The sequence below is a fragment of the Hermetia illucens genome, chromosome 4 (genome assembly GCF_905115235.1).
Source record: "Hermetia illucens chromosome 4, iHerIll2.2.curated.20191125, whole genome shotgun sequence".
Taxonomy (NCBI): domain Eukaryota; kingdom Metazoa; phylum Arthropoda; class Insecta; order Diptera; family Stratiomyidae; genus Hermetia; species Hermetia illucens.
In genome coordinates, this window is record NC_051852.1 from 110,225,013 (window position 1) to 110,247,374 (window position 22,362).

At 43.3% G+C, this 22,362-nt stretch overlaps 1 protein-coding gene across 1 annotated transcript; it reads left to right on the forward strand.

Moving 5' to 3' along the window:
- The first annotated feature begins 4,686 nt into the window (after positions 1-4,686).
- Positions 4,687-18,123, forward strand: LOC119654029 (acetylcholine receptor subunit beta-type lev-1-like). Its single transcript, XM_038059192.1, has 8 exons — positions 4,687-4,975; positions 10,144-10,275; positions 10,335-10,472; positions 10,576-10,763; positions 15,790-15,896; positions 15,971-16,371; positions 16,430-16,570; positions 18,098-18,123. The coding sequence occupies exons 1-8, from the start codon at positions 4,687-4,689 to the stop codon at positions 18,121-18,123; spliced, it is 1,422 nt and encodes a 473-aa protein (XP_037915120.1).
- The last annotated feature ends 4,239 nt before the right edge of the window (positions 18,124-22,362 follow it).

Consider the following 22,362-nt stretch of genomic DNA (forward strand, 5'->3'; position numbering starts at 1 on the left):
TTATACTTATTCTCAAATTACTTAAATTACTTTTAAACTGTGAACCTATTAACCTGCTAATTACCGCGGCGAGGCTTATTAATCAGTTGCGTTTTGGTTGGGTTTATGCTGAGTTCGCATCTTGCGCTGTCACAGGCATGTCCATGATGTCGTTCATAATGGACAGAAACATCCCTGATACTAATATCACCAAGTCGTCGGCATACGCCACCACCTTCACTCCGCTACTGTTAAATGTACGTAAATTTTTTTCCATTACTATTAACCAGAGCACCGGTGAGATGGCGCCACCCTGGGGCGTGCCTCTGTTCACAGCTCTGATCAAGTGGTTGCCTCCAAGATGCGACTGGATTATCCTGGTACTTAGAATAGATATAATGCAATGCGTGAGATACCCCTCAAATCCAATACCGGTCAAGGCTTCCTTGATGGCGTTGGTACTAACGTTGTTAAAAGCTCCCTCTATATCCAAGAAGGCAGCTATGCTATACTGCTTGTACTGCAGCGACCGCTCAACCGTGCCAATTACCTCGTGGAGGGCGGTTTCAGTGGATTTTCCTTTGAGGACTTAGAGAACGGCGTTCTTTCCATAATCATCCTGAAGTGAATGTCCAGGACGCACTCTAGGGTCTTCAGCACGAAAGAGGTTAGGCTGAGTGGTCGAAAGTCCTTCGCGGACTCATGACCGCGCCTGTCGGCTTTCAGTATGAAAACCACTCGTGCGCCCCTCCAGGACTGTGGTACGTATCCTAAAGAGATGCAGCTTCGGTAAATCTTAACAAACCACGGCACAACCCTTTCCTGCTGCTTCTGTAGCATGACTGGTATTATGCCATCTGAGAATGGGGATTTATATGCGGAGAAGCTGTTCATAGCCCAGCCGATCTTATCCTCGATAATTACCGATTTCATAGTCTCGCCCAGCTGGGGTTTCCGCAAACCCTCCAAGCAAGGTTCCTTCCTCCTTCTACCAAGAAGAAGGCACGTAGCCCCGAGCAAAACATCCTCTAAAAATATTTCTTAGAAGCTGTTTCAAGTGCCCTCCTTTCGCATTGCTGGATAGATGCAATCCATGCCAGGTGCTTTCAAGGGTCCAAAGGATAGTATATGTAGCAGCTCTCGCCTCTTCATTAGTAACAGCTGATCTCACAGGGTCAATTCTCTCCCTCTCACTTCTGTCACCTGTTTTCCGGGATGGTGTACTTCCGAGGGAATCTGTTCTTCAACTCTCGAGTTGGTGAAAGTTCCATCCAGTTTTTTAAGAGAATTCAATTTGGTCGACTTATCCCTTTGAAGACTGTGCCCATTTGGGCCTCGGGTGCTTCATAGTACATTCTGAAGGAGTGATGTTTCAAGCACTTAACGAGTCTCTTGTATTCACGCTATTAGTTTGGGAAGTTTAACCAGTCTTCACTGTTATTTCTTTTACAAGGGCGATTAAGAAGCCATCTGGTTGATTTCCTGAGATTTTGTAGTTTTTGGTTCCACTAGGGAATCGTTTTACTTTGTACAAATTATTACTTCATTTCTTCTTCGCTCCACCAACATACTGGCACACTCTACGTTAGTAGTCGACCGGCTGAAGTGATGAAATCAAATAGCTTCCCAACAATCATCATTAAAAGTTCAAGACCACTTGATTCTGCATTCGCTACCAGATCCGGAGGATACGAAGAATCATAGGGTAAGTAAGGAAAAGCAACTATATCGTTTTTTCTCCGCATTGTAAGATGACCGCAGCATAGCATTATTATTCTGTTAAGGGAAAGTCGCACCGCGTCCTTGAAGAACTATTGTGCCCCTTTTACTGGTTATAGTGTACCTGTTGATCATAGTATCTCAAGCAGGCCTGTAACCGTTAGGAACTTTAGTATGTTCCCCACTTCCAGATGTTTCAGCTTTGCATCTGGTATTAAGTGTTCTCCCAGATGTATCGACCTACTTTGCACAAGTGCCGGACACTGTCCCAGGACGTGCATAGAGGTTTCGTCCTCCTCCTCACAAAACCTGCAGGCAGTGTCCGTAGATATCCCTAGCTTCCCTAGGTGATAGTTCAGCCGACAATGACCAGTGATAATTCCCACTATGATTCGGAGGTTCTTTTTGGTGAGGTTTAAGCAATCCTTTGTACACATGGGTTCGTCTCCCCCAATAAGCACCCTGGACTGCTCCATCTCTGGTAGGCCCGCCCAATATAGTTCCCTCAACCGTTTCTCTTCGTTTCTTAGATTCATAACCATTTCCGTTTCCGATTCCATAGAAGGGTTCTGGCCCGTGTAAAGGCACCTCTGCTCCCTTCTTGGCTAGTTCACCCGCTGTCTCATTGCCTTCCAACCCAGCATGGCCTGGAACCCAGAGTATCCAGACCTTGTTGGACGAGCCGAGTGTATTCAGTCTTTCAAGAATGTCTTGAGACCATACCAGTTTAGAGTTCACCTGGTTGGACCTAAGTGCCTTGATCGCTGCTTGGCTATCGGTGAGAATAGCTATGTTCTGCCCCCTGTAGTTCCTTTGCAGATTAAAGGAGGCACATTTGTTTATGGCGTAAATTTCTGCCTGAAATATGCTAGCGTACCTGCCCATTGGCTCAAAGTGCATTTTCCTTGGACCAATGACACCGGCACCCGCTCTTTCTGCTCCGTCAGTGTACCAAGTAATCAGTTGCTGATTTAAGCCGTATGTCGCAGCCACGCTCTCCCAGTTTACCTTGTTACTCCAGCGTGTTTCAAACTTCTTATCGAAGTGAAACCTCGTCATGTTGTCCCTCGGTATCAGTAATTCGGGATACCGCCTAGAAAGGATATCAATCTTCCTTCGATTTAGACAGCTCCCCGCCTCACTCATACTACCGGCCATCTTGAATATTGATCTCCTTGCCTGCATCTGGTCCCAGAAGGACCTCCAGGGATGCCGTTGGACATGTCCTCATTGCCCCACTGATACACACGCAAGCCAGCCTTTGGAGCTTATGTAATTCCCTGGCTTGTGTGCTGAGTTGGGTTCTTTCTGCCAAGATTACAGCTCCATAGGTAATCATTGGCCTTACTATTGCAGTATATATCCGAAGTAGTATCTTCGGGCTGCAACCCCATTTTTTTCCTGCTATGGATCTACAAGTCATCAGAGCCCTCGTGGCTTTCCGACAAGTGTTTCCGACATGTGTCTTCCAGAGTAATTTTTGGTCCAGCGTAATTCCCAAATATTTGACCTCTGTTTCTCGTTTCACCTCCATATCATGTAATGATATGGCTCTGAGGTGATCAAGCTTACGCCTCCTAGTGAATGGTACTATGGTGGTTTCGGCTGGGTTGATCCACAGTCCCACCTTCCGGCACCCGGCACTAGTAACCCTTAGTCCAGTTTGCATTCTATCACATAGGGTACCTTCATATTTGCCCCTACAGATTAGAACAATGTCGTCCGCGTAGCCCTGGACTTGTATTCCAGTATTAGTTAACACGTCCAGCAGTTCATCCACTACCATACTCCACATCAGCGGCGATAGTAGTCCACCCTGTGGACAGCCTTGAGTGGTGTTCATGATAATAGAATTTGTACCTGTTTGTACCTCTATTTGTCTGCTTTCTAGCATTTTGCCCATCCAGAGTGCTAGGGTGTTTCCCACTCCTCTGCGGCTCAGGGCATCCTGTATCTCTGTGTGCGATGTGTTGTCGAATGCTCCTTCGATATCCAAAAACGCGCACAGTGCAATTTCTTTTGTTTCTATGGCGTCCCGTAGCACCTCTGTCAACTGCTACAGAGCAGTTTCAGTTGACCGTCCTGCCCGGTAAGCGTGTTGACAGTGATGTAGGGGATTACGCTTTAGAACGTTAGTTCTAATATAGTTGTCTATGACCTTCTCCACCGTTTTGCTTACGAACGATGTTAGGTAGATTGGTCTGAAAGATTTAGGGTGAAAATGATCCTTTTTACCCGCTTTCGGAATAAAGACCACTTTTGCCCGTCTCCATGCCCTTGGTATGTAACCCAGTGCTATGCTCCCCCTTACCACCCTCAGAAGAGACTCTAAGATAATTCCTAGGCCTCTCTGGATAAGTGCTGAGAAAATGCCATCTACTCCGGGAGATTTCATTAGTTTAAAAGTTCGCAGCATAGCATAGTCGTCTTTAACAGTTCTGATCTCAGAACACATGCCCTTGGTTTGAGGATCTTTTATCGCAACCGTTTCTAGTGTCCGAATCTATGGTCCCTGCACCAGAAAAATATACATACATATGTATGTATCTTTGAGGGTAAACCTGGAGCTTTGTGAGCCTTGCTGCCAGCAGAGGAGGCTTTGCCATGATGCAGATTAATTTCATCAAACTCATCACTTCATCAAAAGAAGCAGTTAAAGTAAGTTACCGAGTATTTGGGGCATTTCCATTTCCTTTATTCTTCACATTTCAAATATTTTTTTCCAGTATTTTTGGTTGCAAAAGAGGCGTAATTGGAAAATTGTTTGTGTTGATTATCATCCACGTACTTGTCCCCATTTCTACATAGAAGCATTGAATTTCGAGATTTATTACGCATGACTTTTGGCGATATCTCGTTCGGAAGCCTGGCATTGGCTATAGCGTTTAAGATATTGTTACCAGAAGAACTGGTGAATTACAATAGTTTACGCATAATTTAAGTAGACTGCAAGGCCAACCCTTTCTTAGTTTGCATCTAGATCGCAAAATGAAAATAACTCCGGGTTTAATCTTGGACCTTTTCCTAGTTCTTTGTGTTGAGTGCACTTTCGGTAGCCGGTGTAATGTGGGTTGGTCGGAGCTCATAAATTGTAAGGAGTATAGAGCTGGGCCAAACCACTTATATGAAAAATTTTTCTCTCCTGACGAAATTCGGAATAACCCAGAGGAAAATGAGAGGCTTCGCCTTAAATTTTATGTAATAGCGGCGAGAGATGCGCACATTCTGCTGTCGCCAGTGGTTAACGCTGTAAAAGCCGATGATGTGTATGAAATTGGTAAGGACTCGGGTCTTTAAGGCAGTAAGAGTGGATTAAGAGTGCTTAGCTTTTCAATAATATCAATAATAGCGGGTTATGAAAGTTGCTGGTTGGTATAGAAGGAAATTTTGCGGTGCAACAGAGCTGTTGGGTTTTTGTGTTCCGCTGGTATGACTGATTATAGTGACGTAAAATTATCATGTGCTTAGTATTTTTTCGCATTTTAAGGTGTTCTTGTCTATCTGTCCATCTGTCTGTCTGTTACACGCAATTTTCTCAGAAACGGTTGAGTCTACTGACACGATATTCGACAGAAAGGTTGCAACTGCGCTCCCACACATGCGGTGAATAACATTGCTTCACGATGAACTTAAGAAGGTTCCCAATATTTGTTTTCATCGAATATAGGCGTGTGGGGTATTAAACTAAAGGTCTCAATTAGTACTTTTTGAAGCATATATTATTCTTGACATTAGTTGCGAAGGCGAAGGTGTCCGAAAGAATTAAGTTACTTTACATTACATTACATAATTATTTAACGAGTCTTTTTGAATCTTTTTGAAGGTCCGGATATTTTATTATAATCAAATAAAGGGATAATAGGTGACCTACCATAGTTTTCACCCTGGGTCCGGATTACCTGCATAATTTTCAACAAACCAGATTTTTTCTCTCCATACACGCTACAATGTTCCATAGGACTGTTACGCAGACGTATTCATTTTGCGTTGCGCTTAGATTCCTTGCTTCTAGTTTCACCCGCTATTTCGACCTTTTTTTTAAATTTATTTCTAAGGTTTCACGTAACCCTGCCACGCAGAACCACCATTAGGTACTACGTCACGGGGTGGAGTTAGCGCACTAGTTAAGTCTCCTTTGTTCCACCCGGGGGTTTCTTAACCGCGCCTACTTCACTTCTTCCGCTTTTCGCAGTTTCCCATGGATTGCTGAGATAATGGAGGTGATCGTATCGCAATGCTCCTAGCAAGTTACCATTCCCTGGACAAAATTTTCCGGCGATATCACTCCACCTAGAGTTTCCGCTAAGTTCCTTCCTTTATCCACCAACCTTAGGCATTGGAAGAATACGCGTGCTGGGCCCTTCGGGGCCCCATCACAATTTGGACATTTAGATGGTGTGTCCAATTTAAACCTATACAAGTATTTACGGTATTTTTCATGGTCGGTGAGAAACTTTCACTCCTTTCTACTGACCACTCGATATGGGTCCTGGTACAGATGTTGGAGAATTTTCTTTAGACCATCGTTACGGGCTGGAGTGTAAACTGTTAAAAGCAGTTTTTCGGAATGGGTGAGTGATGTAAAGTCGGATGGTACTATAGATCACACCATAGCTTGCAGCTAACCCCGGAGCCTGGAATTGCTTTGCTCGAAGCCCTGTGTTTCCTTGTTGTAGTATTTTGAGCTCTTCATCCGTGGACTGAGACGCTGTAAGCTTTGCGTAATCGACAATTGATTGCAACTTCTCAATCCGCGATGAAGCGTCCGCGACAACGTTGTTCTTGAAAAGAAAGTCAATGGTTGCCAGCAACAATTAATCCGCTGTTGAAGGACTGCTCCAGTGCGGTTTTGGAGGCTTCAAAAGCTTCGGTAGATTCGCTGGTGATTTTCCTTTAATTTTGCCGTGAAGAATCTTGTTGAGTGGTGACTGTACTATTACTGCTCTGGTTATGAACCTTCTGTAAAAATTTAACATACCCAAGAATGCTCTAAGTTATTTCCGGAAACTCATGTACGATGTCATGGTGAGGGGTTCCTTCAGTAATTGTTATGACGGTTGAGATTGTACAATCTGCCATCTCTCCTTGACAGGTAAGGTGAGTTATTGAATTGTGAAAACAACTGTGCTGAAGATCTGGAAGGATTTCGTAATGTGCTAAAAATCTGTTTCTAGTATGGGTCTAGAAATGTCCGCTATTAAAAATCTCCATGGGAAATCCCGTTGAAGGCCGAGGTTGAGTGTGAGGTTAGCAATTCCGTATGTAGCGATTGGTGTTTTGCTGGCGGCCGATTGAATTTTGAGCGCGTATAAACGCATTTATTGGCGCCTGTGTCTATGAGGAACCGTGTTCTTGCTTTTTTGTCAAACGTAAACGGGGCCATTTGTTACCTTTCACGGTTCCCGAAGTCCAGTTACACGGTTCCACACATTTGGTGGCTTCGGCATTAAATCTCCAGTGATGGGAATGCGATCGAGAGTGAGAGCGTCGACGTTAACGTCCGAAAGAATTCTTGAGTTGGAACTCTTGTTTCACCGTGTTTAGCTCTGCAAGCTGACTTATAATTGCTGGACTAGCTACGTTAAACTGATTTCCGCTGCTGAAGGCGTGGATGTTGTTCCGGGGATACTTGTCGGAAGTGTGGCATAGGTCTTATCAGCTATGTCGGCTGCAGTTTGTACTGGCTGGCCATCATAATTTGTTGAAGAGCAAGCGTCTTAACCATAGAATTCTCATCAGCGGCTCCGGAATTATAGTACGGCCGAGACAAAGCAGATAGCGAAGGCACTGGGAGGGTTTATTGCCGCCCATATATGAGTCCTCCATGAGCTATCTCGTTTTCTGCTTCTGGCTGGGATACAACCCCTTTATTAATTGCTGGAGTGAGTGGCTATATTACCCTGTACCTCCCCGATTTTTAATAAAATCTCATGGTCATGGGGATTGAAGTCTGCTAAATTTGGTACTTACTTTACAGCGGTCGCAATCATACGCTTGTCTACAGGCTAGTTGCGGGTTCTCAGCATTGTCATTGCTTTTACGTTTACCTTGAACCCGGCAATTTTCCATTTTTAAACTCGGAGTTACCACTTTGGGAATTGTCAGGTTAGGTTGATAGCAGGAGTTGAATGAAAGACGTGTTAATATATTTGATTTGTTTATTTAAATCCAATATCGATCCCGCTTCTCATTGAGGTGTTTACAAAGTGAGAGCTATGAGTAGACGGTCTCTGCTATTGAGTGACTAGCTAACTTTTAGGGAGTAGATCACTTCCGTAGGAAAGAAAGTTATTTAAAAGTTTTTCTTCCAGACAAGTGTCTGGAAATAATTAGCACCGCCATAATGCCATATCATTCCCGAGATGACGAACGCCGAATCATTTGAGACGGTCCTGAAGGCAGGACATACCCTTAGGGTTGTACTTTTGGTGACCGTACTCAGTTTATGTATTTACTGCATACAGTAAGATGGAATCTACCACCCTGGCTATGAGTAGCCTGCTGTCTGCTGTGTCTGTCTGTCACCCTTATCATCTCAGAAACGGTTACTACTATTGATACGAAATTTGGTAAAAAGGTGGAACCTGTGATTTAGTGAGCAACATAGTTCAACGTTGAGTTTCAAGGGGCCCTTCAAGCAAACGACGGGTATATTTTCTTCACCCGGTATAGCGGCGTGGGGTGTCAAATGAAAGGTCTCGATTAGTACTGGCCGAAACCGATATTAGCTTTGATATTGGTTGTAAAGAAGGGGAGGATAGTGCGGGGGCCGGAAAGAGTCAGCTACTTCAAGGACCCCCTTTCAGAAACTACCAAGTATCTGAAAAAAATATGGTGGTTCACGCACATGGTATCTGGGCATCAAAATACTATCCGTACCGTACCCATAAAGTTGATAATAGGTTTGGTTAGGTTTTCCATATTCATTGTGAGTGGAAACCCCCTTAAGTTTATCCTAGAATCATCGAGTTTTGCAGTAATGAAGGCTATACTGTAGCTAGGTACAAACAGGGCAAATGCCCACTCAAAAATGCTATCAACTATACACAAAACCCTTCATACCTGAAGCGTTTAGCTTCCAGTTCCATGACTTGTTTAGTTCCAAGACCATTTTTAGTCTTCGGCATGTAGTAATTGCTTTCCAGCTAAGCTAATTTATTTATTACTTTCTACTTTTGCTTTTAACCCATTGATCCCCCCGTTGATCAATTGCACCAGTTTTTCCTTCAAAGGTCTAATATGGATGGAGTCGAGAAGCTCTCAAATTGCCTTCTAGCCTCTCCGGCCATCGTTGTTTCAGTTAGCTAGTTGTTTCCAACTGAATTCGATGGTCAAGTTAATTATAACAAGTAAATTCTGATCAACGCGAATCACATGTCCATAGCGTTGAAGACGCTTCCATCAATTTTTACACCATGGTTGGAACTCCATGTCGATCGCGAATCCGATCATGTGCTACGCCACTATTTATATCAAGGTATCGTTCATCGTCTTTGTCGGTCAGCATTCAGAATTATAGAGGACGACTGGACGGACGACATTACCGTTAATCCATCGATCGCAAAGAACGCCGGTTGTGGAACCTCGTTTCGCAACGTAGTTTACTATAAGCTGATACCACTGTTTCGATATATTTGAATTCGCCAGGTTACCGTTAATGACAGTGATCGTGCCTGTTTCATTCGGGCCAGGTATTAACAATTTTCTTTTGTTTAAATTCAGTTTGAGAACATGCTGCTTGGGGTGGGCATTCTATTTTTGGACAAGTTACTCGAGGTCAGCTTTATTTACTCCTCGGATGACTGTAGAGGAATTCAACTCAGCGTACGATTTACTCTGGTACTAGGTTTTATCAAGGGGTTTGTGTGACAGTTACATCTTCGAAGTGATGATGACCTTTACATTTGAAAAATATCCTTTTATAAGAAATTTTATATAGTCTCCGAAAATGTTATCAGATCTGGGATTCAATGACTGGGTGAGTGAGAAATTGTGAAAGGTCAAGCTAGAGTGCCCACCCTATGGACCAATTTTCCCCAAACAAGTGGTACTATCCAGTATTAAAATGTGTACCATCATAAACGGGACACCCTGTGTAATATAAGAAATACACAAAAGCCGTCATATCTGAAGCGTGAAGCTACTGGTTTTCTACTTGTTTTTATTTTCAGGTTAACTTCGCGTGTGCTTTCCCATTGGTTCACGCGGTGTACCCTAGTTTGAATTCCAGGTACCGGTGCGGACCCAGGCATCGGTTTCAAGACACGTGAAATTTCGTGCAATGGGAGTTGGGTGAGCGAGTTTTTTAAACGGCGTCCCCTTGTGCCAGTTTGGGTTCCTGTGACAATGTTTTTCCCTCTTTAATTATTTTTTACCGGGTTTATTATTTGAAGATAGGTAGTGGCATAGATATAAAGAATTTTTATATTTCTTCACTCCTTACAGTGGTTGGACAAAATAGAAACACTGCCTCAGGAATTCGTCGGCAAATGCTTGGTGGCAACCTTGTAAGGAACGAACGACATGGTTTACTAAATGGAATTGATCCTACACCAATTATTGTTGTACAAAAGACAGGTAAATTTGTGAAATTAACATTTAAAATTCTGATGGTTAAAACTAATCTTTCTCGTTAGATGGCACTCTCGAAGTTACTATTCCGACAATTGGTGGAATCCTATTATCATATAAGGATCCAAAGCCGTTAAATATTAAATATGTGAGCTTTACTAGTTTCGGCAATACGACTGGAAGATGGTTTTATGACTGCGAAGGTGACAGTTTATCAAAATTGCTCTATTAAAGCTTCTTCCAATATGGAGCGGTGCATATAGTATATAAAAAAAATCTTATATCACTTTTTTATTTTACTATTAGAAACTCATATGGAAATGAAGAAGGAAAACGTTACAAGCTTGGAGCGCCTGCAAGTCGACTTATTTGCGAACTATAGTATGTTCACAATTCCGAAGGGGGTATCAAAAATCTACATGGGAAGCGCAATTAAAGGGGTCACCTACAACGAAATGAAGTCAATATTTCAAGTCAGGTTGGAATTTAAACTGGTAGGTACGGTTCTGACAATCATCTACTACGTAAAGATTACTCAGTTTGAATATATAATATAACAAAAATAACTGTAAATATGTCCTGTGTTATAAATCTGCTTTACAACAAAAAAAAATTGATAGGAAAGTATAAAATGGGATGTTTCCTATCTAAAAACGAACCACTACTTAGAGCGCTTAGCCTAGAATTTAGACACTGCCGAATAAACGAATTTTGTTGGAGAGGGGTCCAGAGCGATGCTGCGATTATTTACGGCGACCATACATTTATAATTGTTTTTAGAATGTCAGCTTTTAATTTTAATTTCAAAAATTTAATTCCTGCAATATCATAACATGCAGTGAATTCACATGAAAGCGAAACTTCAACCTATTAACTTTGCTGATAACTTTCATCGAACCTTCTAGTATCGTGTCTATTACTATGCTTTATGTAATTTTCCAAAACGCTGCACCATACCATAGCCAGGGTAAAACTGTACACGTCCATGAGAGAATTCAGCATCACGGCGAAGATGATAAGACTGACTAGGCTGACCCTGACCAATGTGCGAGGCCAGAGAAAAACAGCAGGCTCACTCTCAACACCATTCGACATCAACAACGATCTAAGACAAGGGGATGCCCTATCGTGCGTCCTCTTTAACCTGGCCCTGGCGAAAGTGATTCGCGATACCAATGTAATTGCGAGAGGCACCATCCTCTCCAAGTCCACCCAACTACTGGCCTACGTTGACGATATCGACATCATGGGAAAAACAACCCGAGATGTACAGTCCACCTTCATCTAGATCGAGGAGGCGGCGCAAGATCTTCGGCTACACATCAATGAAGGCAAGACAAGGTATATGGTGGCAACGTCAGCACCGAAAACCAACCAACCACCAACATCAAACGGTCAAACGGGAAGAATAAAAATAGGACTACAACTTTGAGGCCGTTGATAATTTCTCCCATCTAGGGTCGAAAATCACAACCGATAACAGCTACGATGATGAAATCCGCGCACGGTTATTGGCTGCCAACAGAGCTTATTTCAGCTTACAAAAACTGCTCCGCTCGAAACGTCTCACCATAGGGTCAAAGCTCTTACTGTACTAGACAATGATCTTGCCAGTCCTCATGTATTTCTCGGAGACTTGGGTTCTTTGCAAGAAGAATTGCGAACTCTTGGCCGCGTTCGAGAGAAGAACCCTCCGAAGAATTTTTGGCCCTCTACATGAGGATGAACGATTTCGTAGCCTACATAACGACGAAATCTATGAGCGATACTGTGGCGCGGCAGGATCTGTGGATAAAATCCGGCTCAATAGTTTACGGTGGGCGGGTCACTTAATCCGTATGGATGAGGATGATCAACCCTGCAAAGTCTATAAGGGCAATATCTATGGTAGAAAAGTAGACGAGGCAGACCCTGCCTCAGATTGAGCGATGGCGTGGGTCAGGACGCCAGACAGCTTTTAGGGATATCGAATTGGTGGATCTCGGCGCAAAACCGGGATATCCGAAGTTCCTTATTAAGGCAGGCCTAGACCGGATACCGGTTGTTACGCCGTTGGTGATGATGATAAACACACAATTTATTCAGAATTTATTATTGCGTTGGTGAGGAGGCAGACGCTACCGATGATAATAATGATGAACTTCCAAATTGTGCAAGTCGATCAGGAATATTATCAGTAGGTTCCCTATCCACAATGTCGAGTTTATAAACTTTTGCCAGGATACCATAAGGACTTGGCGCTTTCCTGTTTTTCATGGTGAGAACTGCTTCTTAGAACTCTTTCATTATGAAAAGAGGGCAGTCCTCGACGCTTTCCGTACTGTTGATATCACCTGGTACGGGATGTCTGGCGAATAATGCCTGTACAATGCGGTCCAACTGGTCGGTTCTTAGTATGCAGGGTTTCAGCAGACCCACAAAGTGCCCACAGGTCCTCATTTATTTCATTAGCTAAGTTCTGCGAGCCGCGAGCTTTGCTTTTATTTATTGCACTGCGGGGTCTCCTTTTTACAACCTGCCCTTTTGGCGTATCCCTCCACGCGCGCTGGTAAACGTTGTGCCAAACGGCGGAGCTTATGAGACTCCTTCGGAATATTGGAAATTTCTGCCACCTACTAGCACATAGAATGCTGGTCACGGCTGGGCCCCTCCTGGGCATGGAAGCCTCACATGTTGTAGTTATTAGGTTCATCATTGAATTTACGACAGTATCAGCTGCAACGATGCCGCCCGCTTGGATGAGTTTCTTGATGTTCACCTTCGCGACGTTCCAGACGCAGTTGAAGCGCCTAATTGGTGCACGCTGGCAAGTAACGTCAACCAATTCGAACGCAATGTACTGATGCCAAAAGTTCGGCATCGTCGCATTCGGCGACAGGTAAACACAGAAAAATGTTATCCCTAAACATCGGTTCCAGACAATTCCCTCGGTTCCAGACGATTCCCTCGGCTTTGGGCATGAGCACGAAATCGAACGCCATTCCAATGGTAGCAGTACCCGAGAAGTCGAGATGTCATGGAGCCGGGTCCCTGGTCCGGTATTACCCGCTGATTAGCACTTGATCAGCTTTTACCTCCGCAACTCGTGAGCGGTTGTACTCTGGTGAATGTTAATTTGTAGGATGCGGATCATGCTAATCGCGTTCTAGCCCTTTCTAGTTTCGTCCTAAAAATTGGACACCTAAACCTGCAGTGTATACAATGCTTTCAGCAGACGCGCTAAGATCATTGCTGAGAGCGCTTTCATTGTAGGTGTCCCCGAGGACCTGCAGTGCCTCGTGCCTCCCGATGTCGCTTTGTCGTCCTGTGACATGTTACCGACTAAGCGGAGTGGGTGGAGTGGAGGCGTAATATCGGAACAGAACAGAGAACCGACGCGAAAACAAAGGAAGCGGAGCGTAACCTGGACTTTTAAACACCTAAAACTGGCTTTTGCAGCGAATGTGCACTTTTTTAGTGTAGGTGATTTCTGTTAGTTAACACATGGGAAATAATTATTCGTTTACAAATAATAAATAGGAAAAATGTGGTTCCCCCGCTACTCCTGAATATCCACTGGTAATCTTAGTTGGCGGCATGACGGGATTAGATCAAGGTACTTGAGCACGATGTCTTGAGTGGTAAGCAAATACCCTGCTCGCAAATTTCTTGGTGTAGAAAGTCGCTGCGGCAGAGGTTGACGCTTCTTCAAGAGCAGAGTGAACGTCGGGTTCTCATCGGTGAAACCACTGGCGGAATTGTTTCCGGGTTCCTTTGCCGAACCCGCGTAGTTCCAGTTGGGGGTGAAGTGATGTGGTGGTGCAGCGGAGACGCAAACCGCACACTGCATTGCCGGCAATCCGCTCTGTACCGATTTTCACTACCTTCACTGCACGTGGTCACAAATCCATGTTGGGATGTAGCCGTTCAAGTCAGCAGCTTCGCGGCGTGCCCTATCGTCAGGGTTACCGCTGTAGTCAACTGTGTAAAGTCAAAAAGAAAATTGTTGCTAGCAAATTCTAGAACGGATTTTACTTAATAATTAGATTAAAAATTCCGGGCGAAATAAATACTGACACCCGGAGACAGAACACAACACTCTATAGGTCGGCTACGATGTGACATACTGCCGGCAATGTAGTACGTGGTTCACGTCTTCGCATCGTCGCCATACAGGTATACTGCCAGCTAGGCGGTCAGAACTACTTACCCGGGCACTTCACTTCACTTCCCGTATAGTTAGTCACCCGCTGATGACGCCTGTGAAAGGATATTGTACAATAAGATGGGCATATATGTACTTTGTGTCCGGATAGCTGCGTGGTTAGAGCACAAGGCTGTCGTACGGAAGGTCTCGGTTCGAATCTCACTGGTGGCAGTGAAATTTGTATCGTGATTCGACGTCGGATACCATGGCATTTCCTTTGAGAGTGCCTACCCTCAGAAGGAGCTAGGTTGCAAACACTATCTAAACAGTTCTTTGGCGACTTCGTAAAAATCCTTGATAGTAAAGTAGGGAGCCGGCAGAACTCGTTAATGTTATGGGATGCCTTTAAAGTTCTAGAGATATATAACAGAATTGTTAACCTAACAGCAACCACTTCTATTATAATACGACACTGACACAACGCGTTCACACTCATCGACAGTTTAGAGGATGATAATCGAAAAAAATAATAACTAACTGGAGCCTTCGCTGTTGCACCCAGCTACACACTTTAGGAAAAACCGTGACGTATTTCATATTGCCTTGTCCGGAGAATGTGGAGTGATTCCATGACCATGACATGTTTCCTTGATCACCTCGATTACTACGATGCCATCTGCTTCCTCTTACAGCGGTTGGCCAGATGACTACCGATTTGCAGAAGGATCAAATTGATTCAGATTGAAGATGAATATCTACAAACCAATTTGCCTATTTTGGTAGCGTTGTTTCTGCTGATGGTGGCACTTCACTTGTTATTCCCTACCACATCAACAGCGCTAGGTCCATCTCCCAGTTTATCTAAAATCACGAAATGTCTCAACCCCAACATTAAGTTGACACGGTTTAGGGCTAGTTCTCATTTGGGGCTGCTATATGGGAATAGTATGTGGAAAGTGTTCCCTACTGTTACTTGAAAATTCAAAGCCAACTTGTCTGCGCCGTTTCACCGGGATACCCTGCACCGACAGCATCTCAAACGTGGAACTGGTAGTGGCTAGGCCACACCTTAGGAAATGCGAAAACTTCGTTGCTGACTATACCACTATCCTGAAGTGGCCGAAAAATGGGTCAATCCCGAAAAAAGTTGGGCAGAACAAAAGAAATCTATATAGATTTCTTGGAAAAGATTGGAGCGAAGTGAAGCACACTTCCTGAAACGGACAGTGATCAGGTATAGGTGTGGTTGACACACTGTGTGGGATGATGGCACCTATATATTATATCAGAGGGAGGTGACGATTCGACTTTGCAACTTCAGCAATTATTTGTATTCTCTTTAGTTGTTGAAAATCCATGAACAATTTTTTGTCATTACATAAATTTTATTTTAGAAATGGACTGATCCAAAACTTCAATGGAGGCCATTTAAATATAGCAACATCACGACCCTGAGATCATTTGAAGCGAAGTTTCGAACTCCAGCCATATGGATCACTAAGTAAGAATTTTTCTGGAGTGGGTTTTGCGAGGCGGTTTTCCGTTTACAATTTAAAATTTTTTTTCGAAATCCAGTGGGACCGGCAATACATTTACCCGCTTCAATCCAGAATATGTTGGAATCATATACAACAATGGATCAGTAGTAGCAGATACAAAACAACAGATTATAGAAAGCTCTTGCCGAGAATCACAAGATGGAAATTGGCCATGGGATGAATTCAAATGCTCAGTTGAGTTTGCGGTGGACGGCAACCTACCAATCGATTTTGATCTAGGGCACATCGAAGCGGCTTTGACAATACCTGAGCTAAGCAAGTGGCGCTTTTCTGGTCATCATTTACTTACAAAGAAGGTTGAACCCTTTACTGAAACGGGAGGTAATTCAAATTCTACGATTTCAGCGGTGAATTTGGTAATACATATGAGACGAAATGTTTTGTACTACCGGAAATTTTTTTGCGTTCCTTTATTTGGTGAGTAGGGCTCTTTGCAGTAGAACCTCCTTTAAATATTAGTGAATTTTTTTTTCAGTTGCAACAGTTTTTATACTTTTGTCATTTACCATGAAAAGGCTTTTAAGAGGAATTTTGAATTTGATCGCTTTGGTTTTGGTGGCCAGCTCATATTTAGCACTGGACAATACCACGCTGGTGACATATGATCCAAACTTTGGTAAGAATTTGTATCCTCAAACAAATTTTTAAACTCTGATAATAAATCTATGTTTATCCTCATTGGAACGGTAAAAGTTAGGTTTCGGTCATTGTAGTAATAATAATGGTAGAAATTATTACCCTGATTTGACTGAGGTGCTCATTCACAGGTGAGTCGACTGGTATCCAACATCAAATCACAATACAAATTCCATTTTTTTCCTGCTATGGATCTACAAGTCATCAGAGCCCTCGTGGCTTTCCGACAAGTGTTTCCGACATGTGTCTTCCAGAGTAATTTTTGGTCCAGCGTAATTCCCAAATATTTGACCTCTGTTTCTCGTTTCACCTCCATATCATGTAATGATATGGCTCTGAGGTGATCAAGCTTACGCCTCCTAGTGAATGGTACTATGGTGGTTTCGGCTGGGTTGATCCACAGTCCCACCTTCCGGCACCCGGCACTAGTAACCCTTAGTCCAGTTTGCATTCTATCACATAGGGTACCTTCATATTTGCCCTACAGATTAGAACAATGTCGTCCGCGTAGCCCTGGACTTGTATTCCAGTATTAGTTAACACGTCCAGCAGTTCATCCACTACCATACTCCACATCAGCGGCGATAGTAGTCCACCCTGTGGACAGCCTTGAGTGGTGTTCATGATAATAGAATTTGTACCTGTTTGTACCTCTATTTGTCTGCTTTCTAGCATTTTGCCCATCCAGAGTGCTAGGGTGTTTCCCACTCCTCTGCGGCTCAGGGCATCCTGTATCTCTGTGTGCGATGTGTTGTCGAATGCTCCTTCGATATCCAAAAACGCGCACAGTGCAATTTCTTTTGTTTCTATGGCGTCCCGTAGCACCTCTGTCAACTGCTACAGAGCAGTTTCAGTTGACCGTCCTGCCCGGTAAGCGTGTTGACAGTGATGTAGGGGATTACGCTTTAGAACGTTAGTTCTAATATAGTTGTCTATGACCTTCTCCACCGTTTTGCTTACGAACGATGTTAGGTAGATTGGTCTGAAAGATTTAGGGTGAAAATGATCCTTTTTACCCGCTTTCGGAATAAAGACCACTTTTGCCCGTCTCCATGCCCTTGGTATGTAACCCAGTGCTATGCTCCCCCTTACCACCCTCAGAAGAGACTCTAAGATAATTCCTAGGCCTCTCTGGATAAGTGCTGAGAAAATGCCATCTACTCCGGGAGATTTCATTAGTTTAAAAGTTCGCAGCATAGCATAGTCGTCTTTAACAGTTCTGATCTCAGAACACATGCCCTTGGTTTGAGGATCTTTTATCGCAACCGTTTCTAGTGTCCGAATCTATGGTCCCTGCACCAGAAAAATATACATACATATGTATGTATCTTTGAGGGTAAACCTGGAGCTTTGTGAGCCTTGCTGCCAGCAGAGGAGGCTTTGCCATGATGCAGATTAATTTCATCAAACTCATCACTTCATCAAAAGAAGCAGTTAAAGTAAGTTACCGAGTATTTGGGGCATTTCCATTTCCTTTATTCTTCACATTTCAAATATTTTTTTCCAGTATTTTTGGTTGCAAAAGAGGCGTAATTGGAAAATTGTTTGTGTTGATTATCATCCACGTACTTGTCCCCATTTCTACATAGAAGCATTGAATTTCGAGATTTATTACGCATGACTTTTGGCGATATCTCGTTCGGAAGCCTGGCATTGGCTATAGCGTTTAAGATATTGTTACCAGAAGAACTGGTGAATTACAATAGTTTACGCATAATTTAAGTAGACTGCAAGGCCAACCCTTTCTTAGTTTGCATCTAGATCGCAAAATGAAAATAACTCCGGGTTTAATCTTGGACCTTTTCCTAGTTCTTTGTGTTGAGTGCACTTTCGGTAGCCGGTGTAATGTGGGTTGGTCGGAGCTCATAAATTGTAAGGAGTATAGAGCTGGGCCAAAACCACTTATATGAAAAATTTTTCTCTCCTGACGAAATTCGGAATAACCCAGAGGAAAATGAGAGGCTTCGCCTTAAATTTTATGTAATAGCGGCGAGAGATGCGCACATTCTGCTGTCGCCAGTGGTTAACGCTGTAAAAGCCGATGATGTGTATGAAATTGGTAAGGACTCGGGTCTTTAAGGCAGTAAGAGTGGATTAAGAGTGCTTAGCTTTTCAATAATATCAATAATAGCGGGTTATGAAAGTTGCTGGTTGGTATAGAAGGAAATTTTGCGGTGCAACAGAGCTGTTGGGTTTTTGTGTTCCGCTGGTATGACTGATTATAGTGACGTAAAATTATCATGTGCTTAGTATTTTTTCGCATTTTAAGGTGTTCTTGTCTATCTGTCCATCTGTCTGTCTGTTACACGCAATTTTCTCAGAAACGGTTGAGTCTACTGACACGATATTCGACAGAAAGGTTGCAACTGCGCTCCCACACATGCGGTGAATAACATTGCTTCACGATGAACTTAAGAAGGTTCCCAATATTTGTTTTCATCGAATATAGGCGTGTGGGGTATTAAACTAAAGGTCTCAATTAGTACTTTTTGAAGCATATATTATTCTTGACATTAGTTGCGAAGGCGAAGGTGTCCGAAAGAATTAAGTTACTTTACATTACATTACATAATTATTTAACGAGTCTTTTTGAATCTTTTGAAGGTCCGGATATTTTATTATAATCAAATAAAGGGATAATAGGTGACCTACCATAGTTTTCACCCTGGGTCCGGATTACCTGCATAATTTTCAACAAACCAGATTTTTTCTCTCCATACACGCTACAATGTTCCATAGGACTGTTACGCAGACGTATTCATTTTGCGTTGCGCTTAGATTCCTTGCTTCTAGTTTCACCCGCTATTTCGACCTTTTTTTAAATTTATTTCTAAGGTTTCACGTAACCCTGCCACGCAGAACCACCATTAGGTACTACGTCACGGGGTGGAGTTAGCGCACTAGTTAAGTCTCCTTTGTTCCACCCGGGGGTTTCTTAACCGCGCCTACTTCACTTCTTCCGCTTTTCGCAGTTTCCCATGGATTGCTGAGATAATGGAGGTGATCGTATCGCAATGCTCCTAGCAAGTTACCATTCCCTGGACAAAATTTTCCGGCGATATCACTCCACCTAGAGTTTCCGCTAAGTTCCTTCCTTTATCCACCAACCTTAGGCATTGGAAGAATACGCGTGCTGGGCCCTTCGGGGCCCCATCACAATTTGGACATTTAGATGGTGTGTCCAATTTAAACCTATACAAGTATTTACGGTATTTTCATGGTCGGTGAGAAACTTTCACTCCTTTCTACTGACCACTCGATATGGGTCCTGGTACAGATGTTGGAGAATTTTCTTTAGACCATCGTTACGGGCTGGAGTGTAAACTGTTAAAAGCAGTTTTTCGGAATGGGTGAGTGATGTAAAGTCGGATGGTACTATAGATCACACCATAGCTTGCAGCTAACCCCGGAGCCTGGAATTGCTTTGCTCGAAGCCCTGTGTTTCCTTGTTGTAGTATTTGAGCTCTTCATCCGTGGACTGAGACGCTGTAAGCTTTGCGTAATCGACAATTGATTGCAACTTCTCAATCCGCGATGAAGCGTCCGCGACAACGTTGTTCTTGAAAAGAAAGTCAATGGTTGCCAGCAACAATTAATCCGCTGTTGAAGGACTGCTCCAGTGCGGTTTTGGAGGCTTCAAAAGCTTCGGTAGATTCGCTGGTGATTTTCCTTTAATTTTGCCGTGAAGAATCTTGTTGAGTGGTGACTGTACTATTACTGCTCTGGTTATGAACCTTCTGTAAAAATTTAACATACCCAAGAATGCTCTAAGTTATTTCCGGAAACTCATGTACGATGTCATGGTGAGGGGTTCCTTCAGTAATTGTTATGACGGTTGAGATTGTACAATCTGCCATCTCTCCTTGACAGGTAAGGTGAGTTATTGAATTGTGAAAACAACTGTGCTGAAGATCTGGAAGGATTTCGTAATGTGCTAAAAAATCTGTTTCTAGTATGGGTCTAGAAATGTCCGCTATTAAAAATCTCCATGGGAAATCCCGTTGAAGGCCGAGGTTGAGTGTGAGGTTAGCAATTCCGTATGTAGCGATTGGTGTTTTGCTGGCGGCCGATTGAATTTTGAGCGCGTATAAACGCATTTATTGGCGCCTGTGTCTATGAGGAACCGTGTTCTTGCTTTTTGTCAAACGTAAACGGGGCCATTTGTTACCTTTCACGGTTCCCGAAGTCCAGTTACACGGTTCCACACATTTGGTGGCTTCGGCATTAAATCTCCAGTGATGGGAATGCGATCGAGAGTGAGAGCGTCGACGTTAACGTCCGAAAGAATTCTTGAGTTGGAACTCTTGTTTCACCGTGTTTAGCTCTGCAAGCTGACTTATAATTGCTGGACTAGCTACGTTAAACTGATTTCCGCTGCTGAAGGCGTGGATGTTGTTCCGGGGATACTTGTCGGAAGTGTGGCATAGGTCTTATCAGCTATGTCGGCTGCAGTTTGTACTGGCTGGCCATCATAATTTGTTGAAGAGCAAGCGTCTTAACCATAGAATTCTCATCAGCGGCTCCGGAATTATAGTACGGCCGAGACAAAGCAGATAGCGAAGGCACTGGGAGGGTTTATTGCCGCCCATATATGAGTCCTCCATGAGCTATCTCGTTTTCTGCTTCTGGCTGGGATACAACCCCTTTATTAATTGCTGGAGTGAGTGGCTATATTACCCTGTACCTCCCCGATTTTTAATAAAATCTCATGGTCATGGGGATTGAAGTCTGCTAAATTTGGTACTTACTTTACAGCGGTCGCAATCATACGCTTGTCTACAGGCTAGTTGCGGGTCTCAGCATTGTCATTGCTTTTACGTTTACCTTGAACCCGGCAATTTTCCATTTTTAAACTCGGAGTTACCACTTTGGGAATTGTCAGGTTAGGTTGATAGCAGGAGTTGAATGAAAGGACGTGTTAATATATTTGATTTGTTTATTTAAATCCAATATCGATCCCGCTTCTCATTGAGGTGTTTACAAAGTGAGAGCTATGAGTAGACGGTCTCTGCTATTGAGTGACTAGCTAACTTTTAGGGAGTAGATCACTTCCGTAGGAAAGAAAGTTATTTAAAAGTTTTTCTTCCAGACAAGTGTCTGGAAATAATTAGCACCGCCATAATGCCATATCATTCCCGAGATGACGAACGCCGAATCATTTGAGACGGTCCTGAAGGCAGGACATACCCTTAGGGTTGTACTTTTGGTGACCGTACTCAGTTTATGTATTTACTGCATACAGTAAGATGGAATCTACCACCCTGGCTATGAGTAGCCTGCTGTCTGCTGTGTCTGTCTGTCACCCTTATCATCTCAGAAACGGTTACTACTATTGATACGAAATTTGGTAAAAGGTGGAACCTGTGATTTAGTGAGCAACATAGTTCAACGTTGAGTTTCAAGGGGCCCTTCAAGCAACGACGGGTATATTTTCTTCACCCGGTATAGCGGCGTGGGGTGTCAAATGAAAGGTCTCGATTAGTACTGGCCGAAACCGATATTAGCTTTGATATTGGTTGTAAAGAAGGGGAGGATAGTGCGGGGGCCGGAAAGAGTCAGCTACTTCAAGGACCCCCTTTCAGAAACTACCAAGTATCTGAAAAAAATATGGTGGTTCACGCACATGGTATCTGGGCATCAAAATACTATCCGTACCGTACCCATAAAGTTGATAATAGGTTTGGTTAGGTTTTCCATATTCATTGTGAGTGGAAACCCCCTTAAGTTTATCCTAGAATCATCGAGTTTTGCAGTAATGAAGGCTATACTGTA